Raw genomic sequence first — 22345 nt, 5'->3', positions numbered from 1 at the left:
TGATCATGGGACATCACATGCAGTGTAAACCTGGGCATCGGACAGCATTACTGCAGTCTTATCAGCTGAAGCTGATAAGACTGACATAGGCAAACACTAGATAATCGGCACAAGTAAATACTGTGAAGTAAAACAACTCAGCTATGAGCAGGGAAGCAGTGTTACCATAGAAACGTTTGATTGAGAAGGAGGCGTGGTTAACAGTACAGGAAGTGCTCAATGTAAGGGCGGAATTACACTCCTCTGTCGGCTCAAAACAATACTTAAGAGGGCACTACCTTACCCCTGGAAACACGTTTTTTAAAGTTTCTTTAAACAGTAAGTAATATGCGATTTGGGCTGGATTACAGTGGCTATAGTTTGATAATTACTTATTGTAAAGGACTAAATGAAAAGAAGCATCAGAGTGGGAGAGTTTACTTCCTCTTTAAAGGTGATCTATAGGCACACTTTCATTTTAGGACGTCAGCAGTGTAACAGCAATACAAGCAATAATTATTTCTGACAATCCAACATAGGCTTACTTGCACACTTTGTGAGTTCTTAACTGCTCATTCTTTTGGTTTACTGGTCAAATGTGACCAGGAATGCATATCCCATGGTACCTTGCGGCCTGCAAGCAGTGATTCCTGCACTGACTTTGCATCCTGAAATGCCTCTGCATGAGAGTCATTTCCTCCTTGAGGAAATTCCACTTGCCCCATTTCACTCCAGACCATTATGACTTGATATGCTATCATCATGGGGAAAATAGGTTTAGTCTCTGGACATTCTGATTCACCTGTCACCAAAGACCAGGTGGTCTCTGGCTTGAAGGCTCTGCAATCCAGCCCTGGATTTAAGGAACGCCCCCTTCCTGATCTTTTAGAAGATCTTCATAACAAATGCCTCTCTGTTGGGCTGAGGAGGAGTAAAGGACACCTTGGTGCAGGGCTTGAACGTCGAGAGAATTCTGTCTACCTATCAACATTTTGGAGCTGTGAGTGACTTGTTGTCCCTTTTAAATGCTGGACATCTCGGCTGGAGGGTTTTCCAGTCCAGATCTAGTCAGAGAATGCCACAGACTCATACATCAGTCATCAGTGGTAGACAGGATTTTGTTCTACCAAAAACCGCTAGCCTTCTATTCTTTGAATAAAACTTATATACAGGGTGTTTCTCATATAGTTTCCCCTGCATACACTGGTGATTCTATGTGGTTTGATTTTTTTTTTCACTTGCCACTTCAAAAGCTACCTTTCAAAACTATTAGAGATATTACCCTTTGCACTCTTGCTCAGAAGGTTGTATTTCCTGTTGCCGTCTTCTCTGCTCGGCATGTGTCTGAACTGGCTCTTTTGTCCTGTAAATAACCCTTCTAGGTTTTGACAAGGTGGTTTTGACGAGCTAGTCTTCCTTCTCAAGGTGGATTTCACTTTTCATCTCAAACCAAGACATTGTAATTCCATCCTTCTGTCCAGCCCCAGTACATACAGTATATCACAAAAGTGAGTACACCCCTCACATTTTTGTAAATACTTTATTATATCTTTTCATTTGACAACACTGAAGAAATGACACTTTGCTACAATGTAAAGTAGTGAGTGTACAGCTTGTATAGCAGTGTAATTTTTCTGTCCCCTCAAAATAACTCAACACACAGCCGTTAATGTCTAAACCCCTGGCAACAAAAGTGAGTACACCCCTAAGTGAAAATGTCCAATTTGGGGCCCAATTAGCCATTTTGCCTCCCCCCGGTATCATGACTCGGTAGTGTTACAAGGTCTCAGGTGTGAATGGGGAGCAGGTGTGTTAAATTTGGTGTTATCGCTCTCACTCTCTCATACTGGTCACTGGAAGTTCAACATGGCAATTCATGGCAAAGAACTCTCTCTGAGGATCTGAAAAAAAGAATTGTTGCTCTACATAAAGATGGTCTAGGCTAGAGGAAGATTGCCAAGACCCTGAAACTGAGCTGCAGCACAGTGGCCAAGACCATACAGCGGTTTAACTGGACAGGTTCCACTCAGAACAGGCCTCGCCATGGTCGACCAAAGAAGCCTCTTCTAAAGATGATGCACAAGAAATCCCACAAACAATTTGCTGAAGACAAGCAGACTAAGGACCATGTCTTGTGGTCTGATGAGACCAAGATAAACTTATTTGGTTCAGATGGTGTTAAGCGTGTGTGGCGGCAACCAGGTGAGGAGTACAAAGACAAGTGTGTCTTGCCTACAGTCAAGCATGGTGGTGGGAGTGTCATATGCTCTGAGGCCGCGTGAGTGCTGCTGGCACTGGGGAGCTACAGTTCATTAAAGGGAATCATGAATGCCAACATGTATTGTGACATACTGAAGCAGAGCATGATCCCCCTCCTTTGGAGACTGGGCCGCAGGGCAGTATGCCAACATTACGACCCCAAACACACCTCCAGGACGACCACTGCCTTGCTAAAGAAGCTGAGGGTAAAGATGATGGACTGGCCAAGCATGTCTCCAGACCTAAACCCTATTGAGCATCTGTGGGGCATCCTCGAATGGAAGGTGGAGGAGCGCAAGGTCCCTAACATCCACCAGCTCCGTGATGTCGTCATGGAGGAGTGGAAGAGGACTTCAGTGGCAACCTGTGAAGCTCTGGTGAATTCCCTGCCCGAGAGGGTTAAGGCAGTGCTGGAAAATAATGGTGGCCACACAAAATATTTACACTTTGGGCCCAATTTGGACATTTCTACTTAGGGGTGTACTCACTTTTGTTGCCAGCTGTTTAAACATTAATGGCTGTGTATTGAGTTATTTTGAGGGGACAGCAAATTTACACTGTTATACAAGCTGTACACTCACTACATCGCATTGTAGCAAAGTGTCATTTCTTCAGTGTTGTCACATGAAAAGATATAATAAAATACAAAAATGTGAGGGGTGTACTCGCTTTTGTGAGATACTGTATATAAGGTGATTTCTCTTCATTATCTGGATGTAGTTCATGTTTACCTCACAGCCACTGGTTCCATTGGAAAATCAGACTCCTTTGTCATCCCCGAGAACCCTGTAAAATGGGAAAAAGCTTCTTCATCCACCATTTCCAGATGGCTTAGGCAAATCATCTAAGCTTATGGTCTTGGGTATAAGGTTTCACCTTTTCAATCCGAAGGATACCGTACTAGATCTGGGAGTGTTTAATGGGCTTTTAGGCGACCCACAACTGTTTCCTAGATTTTTAAGACTGATACCTGATCTTTTGTTCACATATTTTCTAATATTTATCAGGAGGGATGTGGGAGGGGTTATGTCAAGCTTTTCACTGTTTTTTTTTTTTTTTTGGTTGCCAGCTTCCAATTTCTCTTAAAGTAAGCAATATAACCAAATCGCCGCGGCCTATAATGCAAACATAAGCAGGGCCCTATGTATTCTTTAAAAATTTATATATTTAAATTTCAAAGTATGCAAATTAGTCATAGAGTTATAGGCAAGTGAATATCATGCATGCCGAATCTGCTAAACTTCATTGCCACAACCTTTTTGCTAAATGGCAACGGCCCACAGAAAGATAAATTGATGTGTATTTTTTGACCACTGATGTCCTTTTGTCTGCCTGAATTCAACCTGGCAGTGAAATAGATCATGTCATATATGCAAGGATGATCATCTACAAGATGCTGCTCATTAACTATGTAAAAGACCCCTGCTAGTAAAATACATGGCACATCTGCACCACATCTCTGTGCATTATCAATCTGTTTGCATACAGTACGTACACTATGGGGGTTATTTACGAAAGGCAAATCCACTTTGCACTACAAGTGCAAAGTGCACTTGAAATTGCACTGAAAGTGCACTTGGAAGTGCAGTCGCTGTAGATCCGAGGGGGACATGCAAGGAGAATAAAAAACAGCATTTTAGCTAGCACATGATTGGATAATAAAATCAGCAGAGCTTCCCCTCATTTCAGATCTACCCTTTAGATTTACAGCGACTGCACTTCCAAGTGAACTTTCAGTGCAATTTCAAGTGTAGTTTGCACTTGTAGTTTGCACTTGTAGTGCAAAGTGGATTTGCCTTTCGTAAATAACCCTCCTATTTCATATCAAAATTCTACGTTACTTTAAAATGTTTACTGACTTAAACCCAAAACAGTTCAATGCATAACACTTATACTGTAAGTTAGAGTCCCTTTGGGATAGGATACACTTGTAAAGCTTGTACTCCCTTTGGCATTGACAACTACAGATTAGTATATGCTGGTCATAAATTCAGTCAGTGCTAATTCTACCTATCATCATATGTCTGGAAAAAGCCTCCTTGTGTCACTGGAGGATTCATCTTCTCAAATATATTGTTACTGGCAGCATCAGAGGTTTGTTAGAAACTCTTGCAGGTCCTTGGCTATATCACTGGTCATGTGAGCATTTGACTTATTTGCTTATCATACTACTCCGCGTGCTATAAAAGCACAGATGCTATGCTGTTAATCTTCTTAATGGATAACAGATTTCATGCAGAGCACCAAAGTATGACTAATAATACTTGTACACATTTAGATGCAACCAGCCCATGCACCCATTAAAATAAAGCAGGTAAACTGATCTTTATGCCTTTTTTAAATGCTTTCCTTTTCTGTGTACCTACAGTAAAGTAAACCCAACTAAATGGAGCCAGGTTACAAGCTACTTTTGCACAATTTTGGAAGAGTTTTTGTCATGGTACAGGAGCCCTTTGGGATTTAAAAAAATATTTTAAATCTGTTTTCCCAAGTGATACCAGCCTGACATTGGACAGTTATTTGGTCTCTGCCAAAGGGAAGGATGGGAGTTGAGAAAGGTTGGTTCTTTCAGCAGGGATCACATGATTTGGGCACTGTGAGATTACAAGACTGTTACTACTTTTAAGCTTTTGTAAAAAATACCCCTTGCAGTGTACTGAACAGTCCATTGATGGTGCTTACTCATATTAGGCTCGGAGTTTGCTAAAATAACTCATTACTCATAATAATAATAATGAGGGCCTATACGCTTTACAAAAAAGAAAGTCATGTAAATTATTAGCAGCCATTAGGTGTCTGCTCCTATCTTCTATGGTAGCACTAGGTGTGCTTTCCATAAAAAAAAAAATGCCAATGCCTACACATACCTGCAGCCACCTCCTTATTACTTCCAGAACTGTTTCTTACAGAGAAAACTTCAACATTTATGGGTAGCATTAGACTTTGAAACTAAGCCCTTCTCCTCACACATTCCTGTTAGCCAACCTTTGTGATGGGCAGCTTCACATTTTACATTCGCATTCATATTTTTTTATGTTTATTTTTACAACAGATGGAATTAACCTTTAAAACATGTGTACATGATTGTAGCGTATGTAAAGATTGGCTATAGCATGTTGGCTTAGCTGAGTCTCTCTTTAGCCATGCTAAATCCAACATCCTGTCCAAGTTCACCGTTGTTCTATATCTTTTCTTTTTTAAGAAAATCTTTTTGGAATCCTAGCAACGCTATACTATGTATATATGGAAACTATGTTAACTTGAAGCTTTGTTCTCTTCAGTTTTTTCATTTTAGGATTTATATCAAAAGCACACTCAAATGAAAATTTAGTAAAACTTTCACCCAACCTAAATATTTAAAGTATATTTATAGCCAAATATTTTTATATTCCTTTTGGATAGAGTCCGGTAGGATTAGAACCCATGTCAGGTGTCAAACCCTTTGGCGGCTCTGTTTTAAAAATAGGAAAAGAAACAATCATCTGGTTAAAAGGTTGTCCCCAGGACAAGAAATAATGGGAAATCTCTCTAAAGGTGTCAATCCAAAATACAATCTGATTATACAGTGTCCTTTAGATTTACTGTCAACTATTTAGTACTGTGAGAGCTTTCTGGATTAGATGTCCTCATATTAAAGGAAAAGTCCAGCCTGAGCTCGTTTTGCTGGGCTTCTCCTATGGGTCACAGGATTGCAATTCGTTTTGCACTCCTGTGACCCGCTTTCAGCAGAGAGCGGTCTGAAGTTCACTCTCTGCTGACGTCGCTGAAATCAGTCCAGGCACCGCGTCATCATGACAATGAAGTCTGGACTCGCCAGGTGCCTGGACTGATGCCTGTCTCAGCCTCTCAGCGAGTCGCAAAGCTCCCTTCTAGCAAGGTTCCCTCCTTGCTAGGCATGTGGCCTATGGTTCAGAGCCGTGCCGTAAAAAGTGACTCCCTCGTGCATGCGCGGAAATGACGCGATCGTGGGCTCGGCCATTCATATCGCCGAAGCCCCTGAACCCAGAAGGAAGACCAGGTGAGGATGGAAGCGCCTTCAGCAGTGACGGCACACTGCTGGAGGGCTTCGTTTTCAGGTAAGTCTGCAATAATGTGCTAGCATGTGATTATATACTTGCACAATATGACTTAAACTACCTGGTGCCTTTTTTTTTTTTTTATGCAGTATTCTACCACTTTAAAGGAATCCCACAGTCCTGTTATTTAGGGGAATTCTGCATTTTTAATGTTGCCATTTAAAGTGATTGTAAAGTCTCATTTTTTTCTATTAAAATAACAATCTTGTTATACTTACCTGCTCTGTGCAGTGGTTTTGCACAGGGCAGCCTGGATCCTCCTCTTCTCAGGTCCCTGGCTGGAGCTCCTTGCCCCTGCTTCCTGTTGAGTGCTCCCACAGCAAGCAGCTTGCTATGGGGGCACCCGAGCCTAGCTGCAGCTCTGTGTATCCATTCAGACACAGAGCTGTGGTTTGGCCCCGCTCCCTCTCTCTCTCCTGACTGGCTCACTGAGTTTGACAGCAGCGGGAGCCAATGACGCCGCTTCTGTGTCTCAGCCAATCAGGAGGGAGAGTCCCATACAGCCCAGACACTCGTGGACATAGCTAGATAGAAAGGGGGCTCAGGTAAGTAGTGCGGGGGGCTAAGTGGAGTTGCTGCACACAGAAGGCTTTTTATATTAATGCATAGAATGCATTAGGTTAAAAAAACCTTCTGCCTTAACAACCACTTTAAGTGTTTAATAGAATCTCTGCTCTTCGCCCCTGCCTATTAGTCATTACTGATTTTTAATATTTTGTTCCTGTTAACTTCAATGAGGTTTAGATTCGGCAGCCGAACATTAGCAATATTCATCACGTCTTAAACCAAACCCAGATACATTTGGCTACTCCCTAATTATAACCTAAAATTTAAATTGTAAGCTCTTGAACAGGGCCTTCCTGACCCTCTTGCATTGGATTGCATTGAAATTATACTGCCTCCCTTTATTTTGTAAAATGCTGCACAAACTGCCGGTGCTTTATATATCTTTAATAATAATAATATGATCATATGCATTTACCAGTGTAATGCTCCTCATTTCAGATTGTTATTTTTTTGATAGATTGAGATTAACACTTAATGTGTACTACTCCATCACATCTCATCACCTACATCTCACTTTACCCTGTAATAAATCTAGGCCAAAATGTCACTCTGATAATTTGTAAGATTAAGATAACCCCCTTTCAGCAAAGTGATAGCATGGCTAACTAGGTCATTTGACTAATCTCTGGGTTAAATTTAGAATATCTTTTTGCTTTTGCTTGATGCTTAGAGCAGACCTTTTTAGATGTATGATAATTGTACATAAATTAAATTGACCTTTTTCTACATTTTTGCAAAAAACTTTGTTTTTCTTGTCCCTACAGATGCTCGTGATATTGAACAGCTTCACAAAAACAACATTACTCACATTTTATCAATACATGACAGTGCAAGGCCAATGTTAGAGGTAAGCTGGACTGCCTTTCCTGTTTCTCCTCTTGTAAGAAGAGTAACTTTTTCACATCCTTCCACATGTCTTTCTTTGTAAAATGAAATAATGAAATGTACAGACAAGGGCATCTCATGAAAATATTCTAATTCCATAAATACAAGCAGGGTTTGAAGATCATGGTAACTTGCACAAAAGCAAAATATAGCTTTACTTTACGCTCCATATTAGTATATTGAATATTTGGCTATGTATTAGGCATGTAAAATATCATTGCAACCTTTTGGATTTCTAGACGTTATGTCATGTTCTGTGATAAAGGATGGTGACATCACTGAGCTAATTCTGTAGCTAACATCATCTGTCACTGAGAGCACACTCTTGGGCTCTTAAATTAGGGAGTGCAAAGTGCAGTAGCCTATGGAAACCAGTTAGTTTCCACTAGTTGTGTCAGCTGAGATTATTTTTGAATTGTTGCTTTGTGTTACTTCACTTTGCAGTGCATATGCATGGTGTGCAAACAGTAACCTAAAAGCAAACCTCTCAACTTTCTGAGATAAGGAAAGGACAACCAAGCAGGGTGGATATGGTCTGACTACAACAAGGGGATTAAATATGAAAGAATGTATCAGCCGAACTCCACTGTTGGCTCCTCTCGTCGTATTTAATAATTGTCAACAAAGTGACTGTATAGAACGTCACCCTCTGAAAAGCAACCTTCCTTGATGCATTTCACCACTCCTGGCTTGCTGGAATTACTTCCTCTTTCCTTGTGAGCAAGCCAGAGGTGGTGAAATGCATCAAGGAAGGTTGCTTTTCAGGTGGAGACATTGTTGTATGCAGTCACTTTGTTGACAATCAATAAATATGGTAAGAGGAGCTAAGAGTAGAGTACGGCTGACACATTCTTTTATATTTCTGATGGAGAGTGGAGACTGACTATAGTGGGCAGCACCCGGATTGTTCATGTATAAGAGGGGCACGTCTTGAGTGGAGCTATGATTTTGGGTATGTTTTTATCAATGGGACTAAGTGACCATAAGTTGTGTGATATAGAAGTTATGGGAATGTTAAAGGGGGATAGCTTGGGGAAGCGCATCATTTTTTTTTTTTAAACCAAATCACTTTTTTTAGTACTGGAATAACTAACCACTACTTGTGGGCAAAACATTATATTTTATTTTCGGTGGAGTAAAGGAGGGGTATAACCCCTGTCAGGCTTTCTTTTGCCAGTTTTTACCCTTTGGCGAGATTTTCCTCTCACTTCATGTCCCATAGACAAAAGCGTAAGTTAGAGGAAATCCCTTGTTAAAGTGATCCTAAAGGCTGAAGGTTTTTTTACCTTCATGCATTCAATAAATGAAGGTAAAAAACATCCTGTGTGCAGCCAGCCCCCCCTAATACCTGAGCCCAATCTCAATCCAGCAATGTGCATGAGAGCAGCTGCCCCCAGCTCTCTCCCTTCTAATTACTAAAAATCAAACGTTTACCTTTACTTATACTTTAAAAAATGTTAGCATCAGGAGAATTTCCCCAAGAGAATGTTAAAGCGGAACTCCACCCAAAAGGGGTGATTCCACTTTCAGGCCCAACCCCTGTTTGTGAGATGGCACTTTTGAGAAGGGAGGCGGGGGGGAGGTACCTGATTTTGACAGATGCCTACTCCCATTTCTGCTCCGACCACCTAGGTCAGTGATGGCGAACCTTGGCACCCCAGATTTTTTGGAACTACATTTCCTATGATGCTTCACTACACTGCAGAGTGCACGAGCATCATGGGAAATGTAGTTACAAAACATCTGGGGTGCCAAGGTTCGCAATCACTGACCAAGACGATCAGAAGCTAAAGCTCTCCTCACTCCCTCCACCTCTCCCCGCAGTCTTCTGGGACACTGACAGGTCCCAGAAGACTGGGACCATTCACAATGTGCAGCACAGCTTGCACATGCGCAGCGGGAACCCAGCTATGATCCCGCCAGCTGTCACAGTTGGGTGCCCATAGTTAAGATGCCAACACCAGGAACAGATAACAGGAGGTGAAACCGGCTGGGGTGAGACCATCCCTGGATCTTGGGCTCTTTATTAAAAGTCAGCAGCTACAATTTTTACGTAGGAGAATGGAGCTCCTCCTTAAAGACTCTTGCCTTTTATTACAAGAGACAGTTTGAGTTTCTACCATGTGTTACATTTGCTTTATTGCACTAACAATAATAGGAATTAGTCAAGTCATTTTTTTACGCATCAAAAAGAGCAGTGTACCAGATCGACAAAAGTGCCAGATGCTCCACGGTAATTTGCAGTGTCATTTGAAAGTAGTATCAGTTATTCATAATGAGCCACAGATAATCTCTGCTTTCAATAGTAAGCCCACAGTTTTTTCTGTACAGTGGATAACCCACATTTCCTAACACAATTTTTTTATTAGAGACAAGAATTTACTCATTAAATTCAATACCATTAGCAATTATTATTGTGGTTTACCAGTACTTTAGATAACTTGGTGGTGCTAGGGTAAAACAATTAGTTTGTTGGATTTAAGCAGATCTTCTGGTATTTATATATATATATATATATATATATATATATATATATATATATATATATATATATATATATATATATATATATACACACACACACACACATACACACACACATACACATACACATACACATACACACACACACACACACACACACACACACACACACACACGGTAAACATTATTGGAATCTGTCGATAACTACCTTTTACCCTGTGCAGACACCGCTGGTTGGTTGAAGCAGTCACAAGGGGTAGGAGACAGTTGTCAGGGTTGGATTTTCTTAGATGCGTTATCACGCATTACTTCCATGGTTGTTCTACAGAGAAATCTTGCAATTCTACATTTTCTGACTACTTAGGCTGGCCATACACTATACAATTTTATTGTTCAACATTCCTTTAGATTTACCAAAACCATAAAATATGAGGTCAAATCCAAACCCTTTCAATTTGTATGCAATCAGGCAGGTCCTTGCACTACATAGTTGAAGGTAAATCTAAAGGAAATTGAATAAGAAAATTGTATAGTGTATGACCAGCCTTTAGTCTTATGTCTGTAGGTATGGAATATATGGGTGCCTGATTCTTCTTGCACCTAGTGGACATATTCCATGTGCCCCTCCCCACAACCCCACCCATTCTTCACCATTTCCTCAAGTAATAAAAGGTAAGTATATCCCTAATATACTTACCCTTGCTGCACAAGCTGCGGCTCAGATGCCATTGTGTGCTGTCACATGATCTCTGCTAAAGGAGAGGATCAGAGTTCAGATTTGCTGACCCCTTCCTTCAGCAGCTAGCACGTGTCCACATATATCTGATCAGGTTGATTGATAGGCCTGCTGTATATCCCATCCCGTGTTTCTATTTCAGGAAGATCTAAATTTACATCATGGGTTTTGTGACAAGTGTCTAGAGCTGCACGATTAAGCGTTAAAAAATTGTGATCTCGATTCTACCCCTCTCATGATCTGTATGCAGAATTTCCCAATTCATTCCTAACAAATGTAGCGAGTTCTCTGCTCACTCGGCTGTCAAAAGGAAAAAATCGGGCAGCCCGCCAAGTTTTTCACAACATTGTCCTAACTGTTAACATTGTAACTTTTCATTCTTAGATCAAAGGAATGAACTTCGTCTGACATGAGGGAAGTTTAACCACTTAAAGGGGTTGTACAGGCTCGTGTTTTTTCACCTTGATGCATCCTATGCATCAAGGTGAAAAAACTTCTGACACTAACTGGTTCCCTAGCCCCCCGTTTTACACACCTGAGCCCTTCGTTCCCTTGGCGGAGACGCATTTTTCCTCTCTGCCCGGGGTTCTCGGCTCTTAATTGGATAGATTGATAGCAGCGCAACCATTGGCTCCCGCTGCTGTCAATCAAATCCAATGATGCGGGCGCCAGAGGGCAGGTCCAAGTCCGGCATTCTGTGTCTATAGACGCCAGTGTTAATTTTGGCAGCAAATTTCGATTTAGTTTTAGTCTTGGGACTAAATGGGCATTTTAGTTTTAGTCCCATTTTTGTCCTCTGCAATTGTTTTAGTTTTAGTCGTATTTAGCCGACTAAATCTCCAGTACATTTTAGTCAACTAAAATGTCCTACGTTTTAGTCGACTAAAATCTTCAGTACGTTTTAGTCGACTAAAACTCATTTTAGTCGTCTAAAAACGAATGGGTGTAATTAAATTGTAATGCATTAGTTAACATTTCTCTACAATTTCCAAACTCATTATATACTGCTGGTGTGAAAAATCGAATGTTATTTATGGTATTGAGGTATGAACATGCACTACAGACCAGTGTTAATTTTGAAGTCAAATTTAAATTTAGTTTTAGTCTTAGGCCTCGTACACACAGTACGAAAATCAGAAGGGAAAAGTCTGAAGATGAGCTGTCTGCGGATTTTCAGATCGTTAGCACAGTGCATTCGACAGACGATATGACTTTTACATCAGACAAAACCTGCCTGTGCAGGCTATAAAATTTTTGTCTGATGTGACCTCCACATCTGATTTTCCGATGATCAGTACAGAAATCCGCCACACAAGTCGAAACTACAAACGCGCATGATCGGAATCGAGGAACAACCGGGAAGCGGTCGGTCTTGTAAACTACTGTCCGAAATCTAGAATTCTCATTGTGACGCGGTAATTGATGAAATGTCAAAATTCTCATCTTCTTTAATGGGATAATAATGAAGCTGCTTTGCATGTAGTTATGCCAAACGTATTTTAAAAGGCATTTGTTTTGTGCGATCTGAAAATCACAACTCAACGCTCACCAAACTTCTACTAACATGAAACTAGCAGAAGGGGCCCAAAGGGTGGTGCTTGAGAAATGAACTTCCTCTTTATACTCTCATAGTACGTCACTACGTTTGTGTTTGTCAAATGACAATTTGCGGATCGTTAGTATGCTAGACAAAATACTGCACATGCCCTTTTGACAAAAATCAGGCTTCAATCTTTTGACTAAAATAGTATTTTAGTTTTAGTCATCTTAATTGTTTTAATTTTAGTCGACTAAAATAGTATTCATTTAGTTGACTGAAATGTTTTAGTCATTTTAGTCGACAAAATTAACACTGATAGATGCAAATGCTGGACTCAGGAGCGCACCAGCAAGGTAACCTCCTGGGAGAGCGCTTCTCCCAGGGGGTTTACCGATGCGAGGAGGAGCCGCCGGGGGACCCAAGAAGATGATGATCGGGGCCACACTATGCAAAATGAACTGCACGGTGGAGGTAAGTATGATATGTTTGTTATTTAAAAAAAAACAAAAAACGAGGGTTTACAAACCCTTTAACCACTTCAGCCCCGGAAGAATTTACCCCCTTCCTGACTAGAGCACTTTTTGCGATTCGGCACTGCAGCGCTTTAACTGACAATTGCGCGGTCGCGCGACGTTGCACCCCAATAAAATTCACACATTTTTTTTCCCACAAATGGAGCTTTCTTTTGGTGGTATTTGATCACCTCTGTGGTTTGTATTTTTTGCGCTATGAACAAAAAAAAGTGACAATTTTGAAGAAAAAGCAATATCTTTTACTTTTTGCTATAATAAATATCCCCAAAAAATATTAAAAACTCATTTCTTTCTCAGTTTAGGCCGATATGTATTCTTCTACATATTTTTGGTAAAAAAAAAAAAAAAATCGCAATAAGTGTATATTGATTGGTTTGCGCAAAAGTTATAGCGTCTACAAAATAGGGGATAGATTTATGGCATTTTTATTATTAATTTTTTTTTAATTCGTAATGGCGGCGAGCTGAGATTTTTATCATGACTGCGACATTTTATCGGACACTTTTGACACTATTTTGGGACCATTGTCATTTTATACAGCTATCAGTGCTATAAAAATGCACTGATTACTGTGTAAATAACACTGGCAGGGAAGGGGTTAAACACTAGGGGGCGATCAAGGGGTTAAGTGTGTCCTAGGGAGTGATTCTAACTGTGGGGGGGATGGGCTACCGCTCACATGACAGCGATCACTGTTCCCGATGACAGGGAGCAGTAGATCCTTGTCATGTCTCTAGGCAGAACAGGGAAATGCCTTGTTTACAACTCCCCGTTCTGCCGCTCTGTGACACAATTGTGGGACATTGGCGGACATCGAGTCCGCAGGACCCGCGGGCACGGTCAAGGAGTACGTGGCGGTCACGTGCGCGCCCACAATGCCACGTCTTAAAGGGGATGTACAGGTACGCCCATTTGCGCAGCCGTGCCATTGTGCTGACGTATATCGTCATGCACTGGTTGGCAAGCGGTTAAAGACCAAACCTTTTTCTGACACTTGTTTCTTACAAAGTTAAAATAAATATTTTTTGCTAGAAAATTACTTAGAACCTCCAAACATTATATATATATTTTAGGCAGAGACCCTAGGGAATAAAATGGCGATTGTTGCAATATTTTGTCATACTGTATTTGTGCAGCAGTCTTTCAAACGCAATTTTTTTGGAAAAAATACACTTCAATGAATTAAAAAAAAAAGTGTAAAGTTAGCCCAATTTTTTTTGAATAATGTGAAAGTTGATGTTACGCAAATGCAGTACATTTTTAGAAATATAATTTGTATTTTTAAGCCTCCCTTATACTTCAGCTTTGTTGTCACGTGCCATTTGACAATCTGCAAGCAAAATGCAAATTCAATTATCTTACTAAATAAAGAAAATATTTGAAGGAAAGCTGTCATGAGATAAACATGAAGGCTGTCAGTGCTGAGCTCTATTTCTGAAAATGCTAGTTGTCAGACAGGTTATGGCGAGGTGGGCTAAAAGGCCCCCCTTAAATAGCACAATGCAAATCGGATCTGCCTGATAATAACACAAGGTGTTTGTATTTTTTAGTTTCATCAAAGATCCATGGGCCATCTGTACATCCAGAACTGCTGGTTTATAGTACAGAAGCAATAGGCAATACATTTATTTTTTTATTGCGATAGAAGCGAGATAAGCAGATATTTTCTGTTTTTAAGGAGTCTCTACTGTTTGTCATTGAGACCTTTGTACTTAAAGTACTCCTGTCATCAGAGAAGTGAGGGGCTGCCATTGCTGGCCTTCCGATGCTTGTTTCTTGATTATATATAGTTTCAGTATTTTTTTTAACATGGACCTGGAAGATTCTTGCTGTAAAAGATGTCAAAGTTCATTCTCTCTGTACTTTATAAAAAATGAGTATGAACCCACTTTAGCTCCAGGCCTTTTCTGGCACTTTTTGTTTACCAAAACAATCAATCAGTATATTTTGCTAGAAAATTTCCTAGAACCCCCAAACATTTTTTAAAGCAGAGGCCCTGGAGAATAAATTGGTGAGTGTTGCAATTTTTTATGGCACTTGGTATTTGCGCAGCGGTTTTTCAAACACAGTTTAAAAAAAAAACATTGGTAAGGCCGATTATTGCAGGCCGATCATTAGCATTTTCTGAAAAATCGGTATCTGTCGCAAATTAGACCGATATTACCGATATTGCTTCAAGGGGTTTTACCAGGGTGATGCCTGTTCTTTAGAGCGGATAGCCAGCTTTATTGTAATAACAACCGATGCGGCTCAGCGGCTGTTATTAAAAACAGCGGGGGTGGACAACCCCCCCCCCCCCCCCTCCGCCGCTCATCTTGACTTTCCCGTCCCAGCGGAAGGCCCGAGCAACCAGCCGGCACATCCGCCGGCTGGCAGAAGATCCGGACAAAAGCCGATGCTTCGTTTGGGTCTCAGATCTAGTAACCCGGAAGCGATGTCATGACATCACTTCCCGGACTACTGGCATGTTAAAGGTGCCAGTTTTAAAAACGAAAAAAAAAAAGTATTCAATATTTATGTTTTTGAATACTTTCAAGTGCAGAAGGGGTTTGGGTTGGGGTCTTATAAACCCCCGATCCCTCCATAAAGAGTACCTGTCACTGGCTATTACTGTCACAAGGGATGTTTACATTCCTTGTGACAGCAATAACAGTGATAAAGTGTAAAAATATTGGCTGACAATATCAGCTATTGGCCTGAGAGGTTGCCGAAATATCAGTATCGTATCAGCACCGAAAAACGATATTGGTTGATCCCTAGTCGCTTTTGATTTTTTTTTTTTTTTTTTTTAATTACATAGTAGGTGAGGTTGAAAAAAAAACCACAAGTCCATCAAGTCCAACCTATGTGTGTGATTATATGTCAGTATTACATTGTATATCCCTGTATGTTGCGGTCATTCAGGTGCTTATTTAATAGTTTTTTGAAACTATTGATGCCCCCTGCTGAAATCACCACCTGTGGAAGGGAATTCCACATCCCTGACGCTCTTACAGTAAAGAACCCTCTACGCAGTTTAAGGTTAAACCTCTTTTCTTCTAATTTTAGTGAGTGGCCACGTGTCTTATTAAACTCCCTTCTGCGAAAAAGTTTTATCCCTATTATGGGGTCACCAGTATGGTATTTGTAAATTTAAATCATATCCCCTCTCAAGGGTTTCTTCTCCAGAGAGAATAAGTTCAGTGCTCGCAACCTTCATCAAAACTAATATCCTCCAGACCCTTTATTAGCTTTGTTACCCATAGTACTCGCTCCATTTCCAGTACATCCTTCCTGAGGACTGGTGCCCAGAACTGGACAGCATACTCCAGGTGCGGCCGGACCAGAGTCTTGTAGAGTGGGAGTATTATCACTTTATCCCTGGAGTTAATCCCCTTTTTAATGCATGCCAATATTCTGTTTGCTTTGTTAGCAGCAGCTTGGCATCGCATACTATTGATGAGCCTATCATTTACTAGGACCTCCAGGTCCTTTTCCATCCTAAAATTCCCCCAGAGGTTCTCCCCCCAGTGTATAGATTGCATTCATATTTTTGCCACCCAAATGCATTATTTTACATTTTTCTACATTAAACCTCATTTGCCATGTAGTTGCCCGCCCCATTAATTTGTTCAGATCTTCTTGCAAGTTTTCCACATCCTGCAGAGTAGTTATTGCCCTGCTTAGCTTAGTGTCATCTGCAAATTCAGAGATTGAACTGTTTATCCCATCCTCCAGGTCGTTTTTAAACAAATTAAACAGGATTGTCCCCAGCACAGAATCCTGGGGGACCTCACTTCCCACCCATGACCATTCCGAATACTTCCCATTTATCACCACCCTCTGAACTCGCCCTTGTAGCCAGTTTTCAATCTATGTACTCACCCTATGGTCCATGGCAACGGACCTTACTTTGTACAGTAAACATTTATGGGGAACTGTGTCAAATGCTTTTGCAAAGTCCAGATACACCATGTCTACGGGCCTTCCTTTATCTAGATGGCAGCTCACCACCTCATAGAAGGCTAATAGATTGGTTTGGCAAGAACGATTCTTCATGCATCCATGCTGATTACTGCTAATGATACCGTTTTCATTACTAAAATCTTGTATATAGTCCCTTATCATCCCCTCCAAGAGCTTGCATACTATTGATGTTAGGCTAACTGGTCCGTAATTCCCAGGGATGTATTTTGGCCCTTTTTTACATATTGGTGCTATATTGGATTTTCTCCAATCAGCTGGTACCATTCCGGCTTTTACTCCGCTAACTTTTACTCCACTAGCTTCACTTTTATTGCTGAAATGTAACCATCAATTGTGACAGCTATAGGCATTTGACAGATATTTCTTATGGAGAGATCTGGGGTCTATAAGACCCCAGATCCCTCCTCTGCCCTTTAAAACATTTGATCACACCAACATCGGTGTGATCAAATGCTTTTCATTTTTGAAAATGGTGCCGTTTACTTCCAGGGAAACCGGAAGTGATGTAAGCTCATCGCTTCCGGGTTCCTACACCTTTCCGGTCTTTGATCGCCTGCCTCTATGATCAACCAGCGGAAACGCTGGCTGGTCGATCAGGACTTCCGGTGGGATGGGAGACTGGGACCCCCAGTGGGTCAAGAGACTGGGACAACTTGAAATCTAGTGACGTATAAATATGTTACTGGTCAGAAGTGGTTAAATCAATGCAGGGCAGCCTGGCAACTAACCTTATTAAAAGGCAATGGCAGCTTTCATAATCCTCTTGTGCATAAAGGGAAAATCAACTGATCTCCTGCAAAGCAAAGGAACTATGTCAGTGACTCAAAGTATTGAAGTTCGTTTACACAGCAGTCAGGCAAATGCCATTTTCAGAAGAAAATCAGTAAGCCTCTGCACTTTTTATTACAGGTTAACAATAATCTGGTTATTCATTGGACCAAAACATTTAGATAGTAGGTCTTGGTTATGTATCTTTTTTTTTTTTTAGCATAGAATGTCTGAACTGTTATGTATAGCTAGGCTCTGTAATATGTAAAGGAACACCGGGGGATGTGCTGCTGCTAGACTATGACACATCTAAAGGAGCCCTGGGGATATAGCTAGGCTCTGTCACATCTAAAGAAGCACTGGGGATGTGCTGCCCCTAGACTGTCATATCTAAAGGAGCACTGGGTATGTGCTGCTTCTAGGCTCAGTTACGTCTAAAGAAGCACTGGACATACACTGTTTTACAGCCCCTGTCTATAGATAGGAGTGAGTTGAACTTTGTGGCAGACCAGTGAAGAGAAAGGATGCAGGAATTGGAGCACCGAGCCTGGTTGATTTTCCTGTCCTACTGTGATCACCATTACCTCAGAGAGATGGCCACAGCCATATTTAACAACCAATAAGGCTGTCAGCTTCACATGCGGTCACCATTACCTCAGAGAGAGGATGGCGCCCTCTTTAACAGTCAGCAACATCTCAGAGAAACTGTCAGTTTTCACCCGCGGCCACCATTACATCAGGGAGAGGACGACAGGATTCATGAACAGTCAGCAACAACTTCAGAGTGAGTATATTTCTGTATACGCCTCTCAATCATTTAAGGCAAGGACTCGAGCCAATTATTGTGACTTCTCACTATGTCAAGGCAAATTTTGTCAGTCATCATTTTGCTATCTCTACATCTCAGTATGGACCTGGTCGTCCATCATATCTTGTATATCAGGTCTATCTATCTGAAGTTCAAGCTATTAAGCTGAAAGGGGACCCTCCACTGTTAAGACTAGTGTAGCGCCTACCCCAACTTTCCGGGAGCATGATGGTGACCCTCAGAGGCAGGGAGGGCTGACCTACATCCTCAGGGTGCAGGTTACTAGGAATAGTGGGTGATGAACAAAATCGAAATTGGGCGCCAGTCACTTTTATGCTTAAAAGGGGAGAAGTTTATTACTCACAAAGAGGAAAATGTGGGAGAGAGGTGATAGGGCACAGGACACCCTATACATACATATATACAAACACTTACGCACACTATCTCACAAAAGTGAGTACACCCCTCACATTTTTGTAAATATTTTATTATATCTTTTCATTTGACAACACTGAAGAAATTACGCTTTTCTACAATATAAAGTAGTGAGTGTACAGCTTGTATAACAGTGAAAATTTGCTGTCCCCTCAAAATAACTCAACACACAGCCATTAATGTCTAAAATGCTGGAAACAAACGTAAGTACACCCCTAAGTGAGAATGTCCAAATTGGGCCCAATTAGCCATTTTCCCTCCCAGGTGTCATGTGACTCGTTGGTTACAAGGTTTTAGGTGTGAGTGGGGAGCAGGTGTGTTAAGTTTTGTGTTATCACTCTCACTCTCTCAAACTGGTCACTGGAAGTTTAACATGGCACCTCATGGCAAAGAACTCTCTGAGGATCTGAAAAAAAAAAGAATTGTTGCTCTACATAAAGATGACCTAGGCTGTAAGAAGATTGCCAAGACCCTGAAACTGAGCTGCAGCACGGTAGTCAAGACCATACTGCGGTTTAACAGGACAGGTTCCACTCAGAACAGGCCTCACCACGGTCGACCAAAGAAGTTGAGTGCACGTGCTCAGCGTCCTATCCAGAGGTTGTCTTTGGGAAATAGACGTATGAGTGCTGCCAGCATTGCTGCAGAGGTTTAAGGGGTGGGGGGTCAGCATGTCAGTGCTCAGACCATACGCCACACACTGCATCAAATTGGTCTGCATGGCTGTCGTCCCTGAAGGAAGCCTCTTCTGAACATGATGCACAAGAAAGCCTGCAAACCGTTTTCTGAAGACAAGCAGACTAAGGACATGGATTACTGGCACCATGTCCTGTGGTCTGGTGAGACCAAGATAAACTTATTTGGTTCAGATGGTGTCAAGCATGTGTGGCGGCAACCAGATGAGGAGTACAAAGACAAGTCTGTCTTGCCTACAGTCAAGCATGGTGGTGGGAGTGTCATGGTCTGGGGCTGCATGAGTGCTGCCGGCACTGGGGAGCTACAGTTCATTGAGGGAACCATGAATGCCAACATGTACTGTGACGTACTGAAGCACAGCGTGATCCCCTCCCTTCGGAGACTGGGCCGCAGGGCAATATTCCAACATAACGACCCCAAAGACACCTCCAAGATGACCACTGCCTTGCTAAAGAAACTTTGGGTAAAGGTGATGGACTAGCCAAGCATGCCTCTGTGTCTGTGGGGCATCCTCAAATGGAAGGTGAAGGAGCGCAAGGTCTCTAGCATCCACCAGCTCCGTGATGCTGTCATAGTGGAGTGGAAGAGGACTCCAGTGGCAACCTAAGCCCTGGTGAACTCCATGCCCAAGAAGGTGAAGACTGTGCTGGAAAATAATGGCAGCCACACAAAATATTGACACTTTGGGCCCAATTTGGGCATTTTCTCAAGGGTGTACTCGCTTTTGTTGCCAGCGGTTTAGACACTAATGGCTGTGTGTTGAGTTATTTTGAAGGGACATCATTTGCACTGTTATACAAGCTGTACACTCACTACTTTACACTGTAGCAAAGTGTCGTTTCTTCAGTGTTGTCACACATATATATATATATATATATATATATATATATATATATATATATAATTAATATACAGAGCTCAGTTGCCCCACCCTGCCCCGCCTCTAGTTCCACCCCTAAACACACCCTTATGAATTTTCTCATGAAATGACACTTAAAATATTTTATGCAGAATTAAGCAACTTTATTAGTGCCCAACAATGCAGCCTCGCCCGTGTCCACCAATGCAGCCTCGCCCGTGTCCACCAATGCAGCCTCGCCCGTGTCCACCAATGCAGCCTCGCCCGTGTCCACCAATGCTGCCTCGCCCGTGTCCATCATGCAGGGGAGCAGAGGAGAGGAAAAGCATTGCCGACCGGATGATAAGAGCGCCGAGGGACATTACTGGAACAGCTTTCATTTCAATTGCCGTGTTCCCGTACAGCCCCACCCCCTGTCAGGAGAACTTTGATACAGGTCACTCGTGCTGGGATTGGATGGGTGATCTGTCTATCACATTCCCCGGGACCAGGGGGTGGGGCTGTGTGTGACAGCGAATGCGGGGGAACACTCGGCTATTGAAATGAAAGCTGCTAGTGATGTCCCTCACGCTCTGATCATCCAGCCGGCTCTCTCCTCTCTCTTCCCCTCTGTGAGTGATGGGAGGAGGACTCCCATGCAACCCGCCAGGCGGTGGCTCGCTCCACACTCGCCAGCCCTCAAAATCCACTCTCAAAATGCGAGCAGGAGAGTGGAATTTTTGAGAGATAGATATATATATATATATATATATATATATATATATATATATATATATATATATATATATATATATATATATATATATATATATTATACCCAGTCACCTAGTGAAAAATCTCCATATTTAGGTCTGTTTTATGACTGCATTGCATAGTAGTAAATTATTGTAAGTTTAGTTTTCAGTATACTCAAGGTCATTTTAAACTGATTTGGTTTAATTGTGTAAAGGGTGTGGTTGAGGTATTAAGCCTAGTACACACGGGCTAAATCTCGGGTGCATAGGCCGGTTCAATAAAAACGTTTGGCCGGCCTCTGTCGAAGGGGCATGACTGAAAAGGTCTGCCGATCGGTTCCCGATCAGTACTCTCAGCCAGTGGCTGAGATCGCTGTACTAACGTCAATAATTAGTACAACGACTGCTCCTGAGCTGTTAGTTTTTCTTTTTTTTTTTTTTCATTCAGTCCTGCAGGGTTGAACGAAAAAAAAAAAAAAAAATACTAGTGTGTACCAGAGTTAACACTACTCAATTCAAAGCAGGATAACTCTAGAGGAATTACTAAACTGCGGGGGTGCCCTACATATGTTCTCTCCTATACTTAGAAATGATTACATCTTCCTATTGTGAAGTTTGCTTTAGTAATGCAGTTCATGGGTGTTCTGTTTTCATTTTGAAAGTTCAAAAAGGCCATTATAAACGGCCTTAAAATGGAACTTAAGGAATATCCCCACCACTGGATTCGGTAACATTTGTTACCTGCCTTGTATACTGAATAGTACAACAAAGCACCTGTACAGGCATACATGTAAAGATTTCTTTTGTTCAGCCTGCTAGAAATTTTCTTCTGATTGTACACGGAGATGCGCATGCATGGCTCTGTGTACAATCTCTGCTCGTCGTGGGTGCAGGAATAAAGTAACTCCCACGTGGATTCATGGGAGTTATGCTGACCCCATGCAAGCTAATCAAGATTAATAAGGATATTAGACTTGAGAGAAGACTAGGAGAAGATGTCAGCGGTGGCTGTAGGGGAAA

At 41.7% G+C, this 22345-nt stretch overlaps 1 protein-coding gene across 1 annotated transcript in view; it reads left to right on the top strand.

The window, feature by feature from the left end:
- DUSP22 (dual specificity phosphatase 22) overlaps positions 1 to 22345 on the top strand; it is a 211998-nt gene that overhangs the window by 87336 nt on the left and 102317 nt on the right. The window contains exon 3 of the mRNA XM_073630966.1: positions 7646 to 7728. Within this exon, the coding sequence (XP_073487067.1) occupies positions 7646 to 7728 (83 nt within the window). The remainder of the gene's footprint in view (positions 1 to 7645; positions 7729 to 22345) is intronic.

Source organism: Aquarana catesbeiana, linkage group LG05, assembly GCF_042186555.1.
Source record: "Aquarana catesbeiana isolate 2022-GZ linkage group LG05, ASM4218655v1, whole genome shotgun sequence".
Classification (NCBI taxonomy): Eukaryota; Metazoa; Chordata; class Amphibia; order Anura; family Ranidae; genus Aquarana; species Aquarana catesbeiana.
The sequence above is the reverse complement of the archived record's forward strand: the minus strand, read 5'-3'. Positions and strand labels throughout refer to the sequence as shown.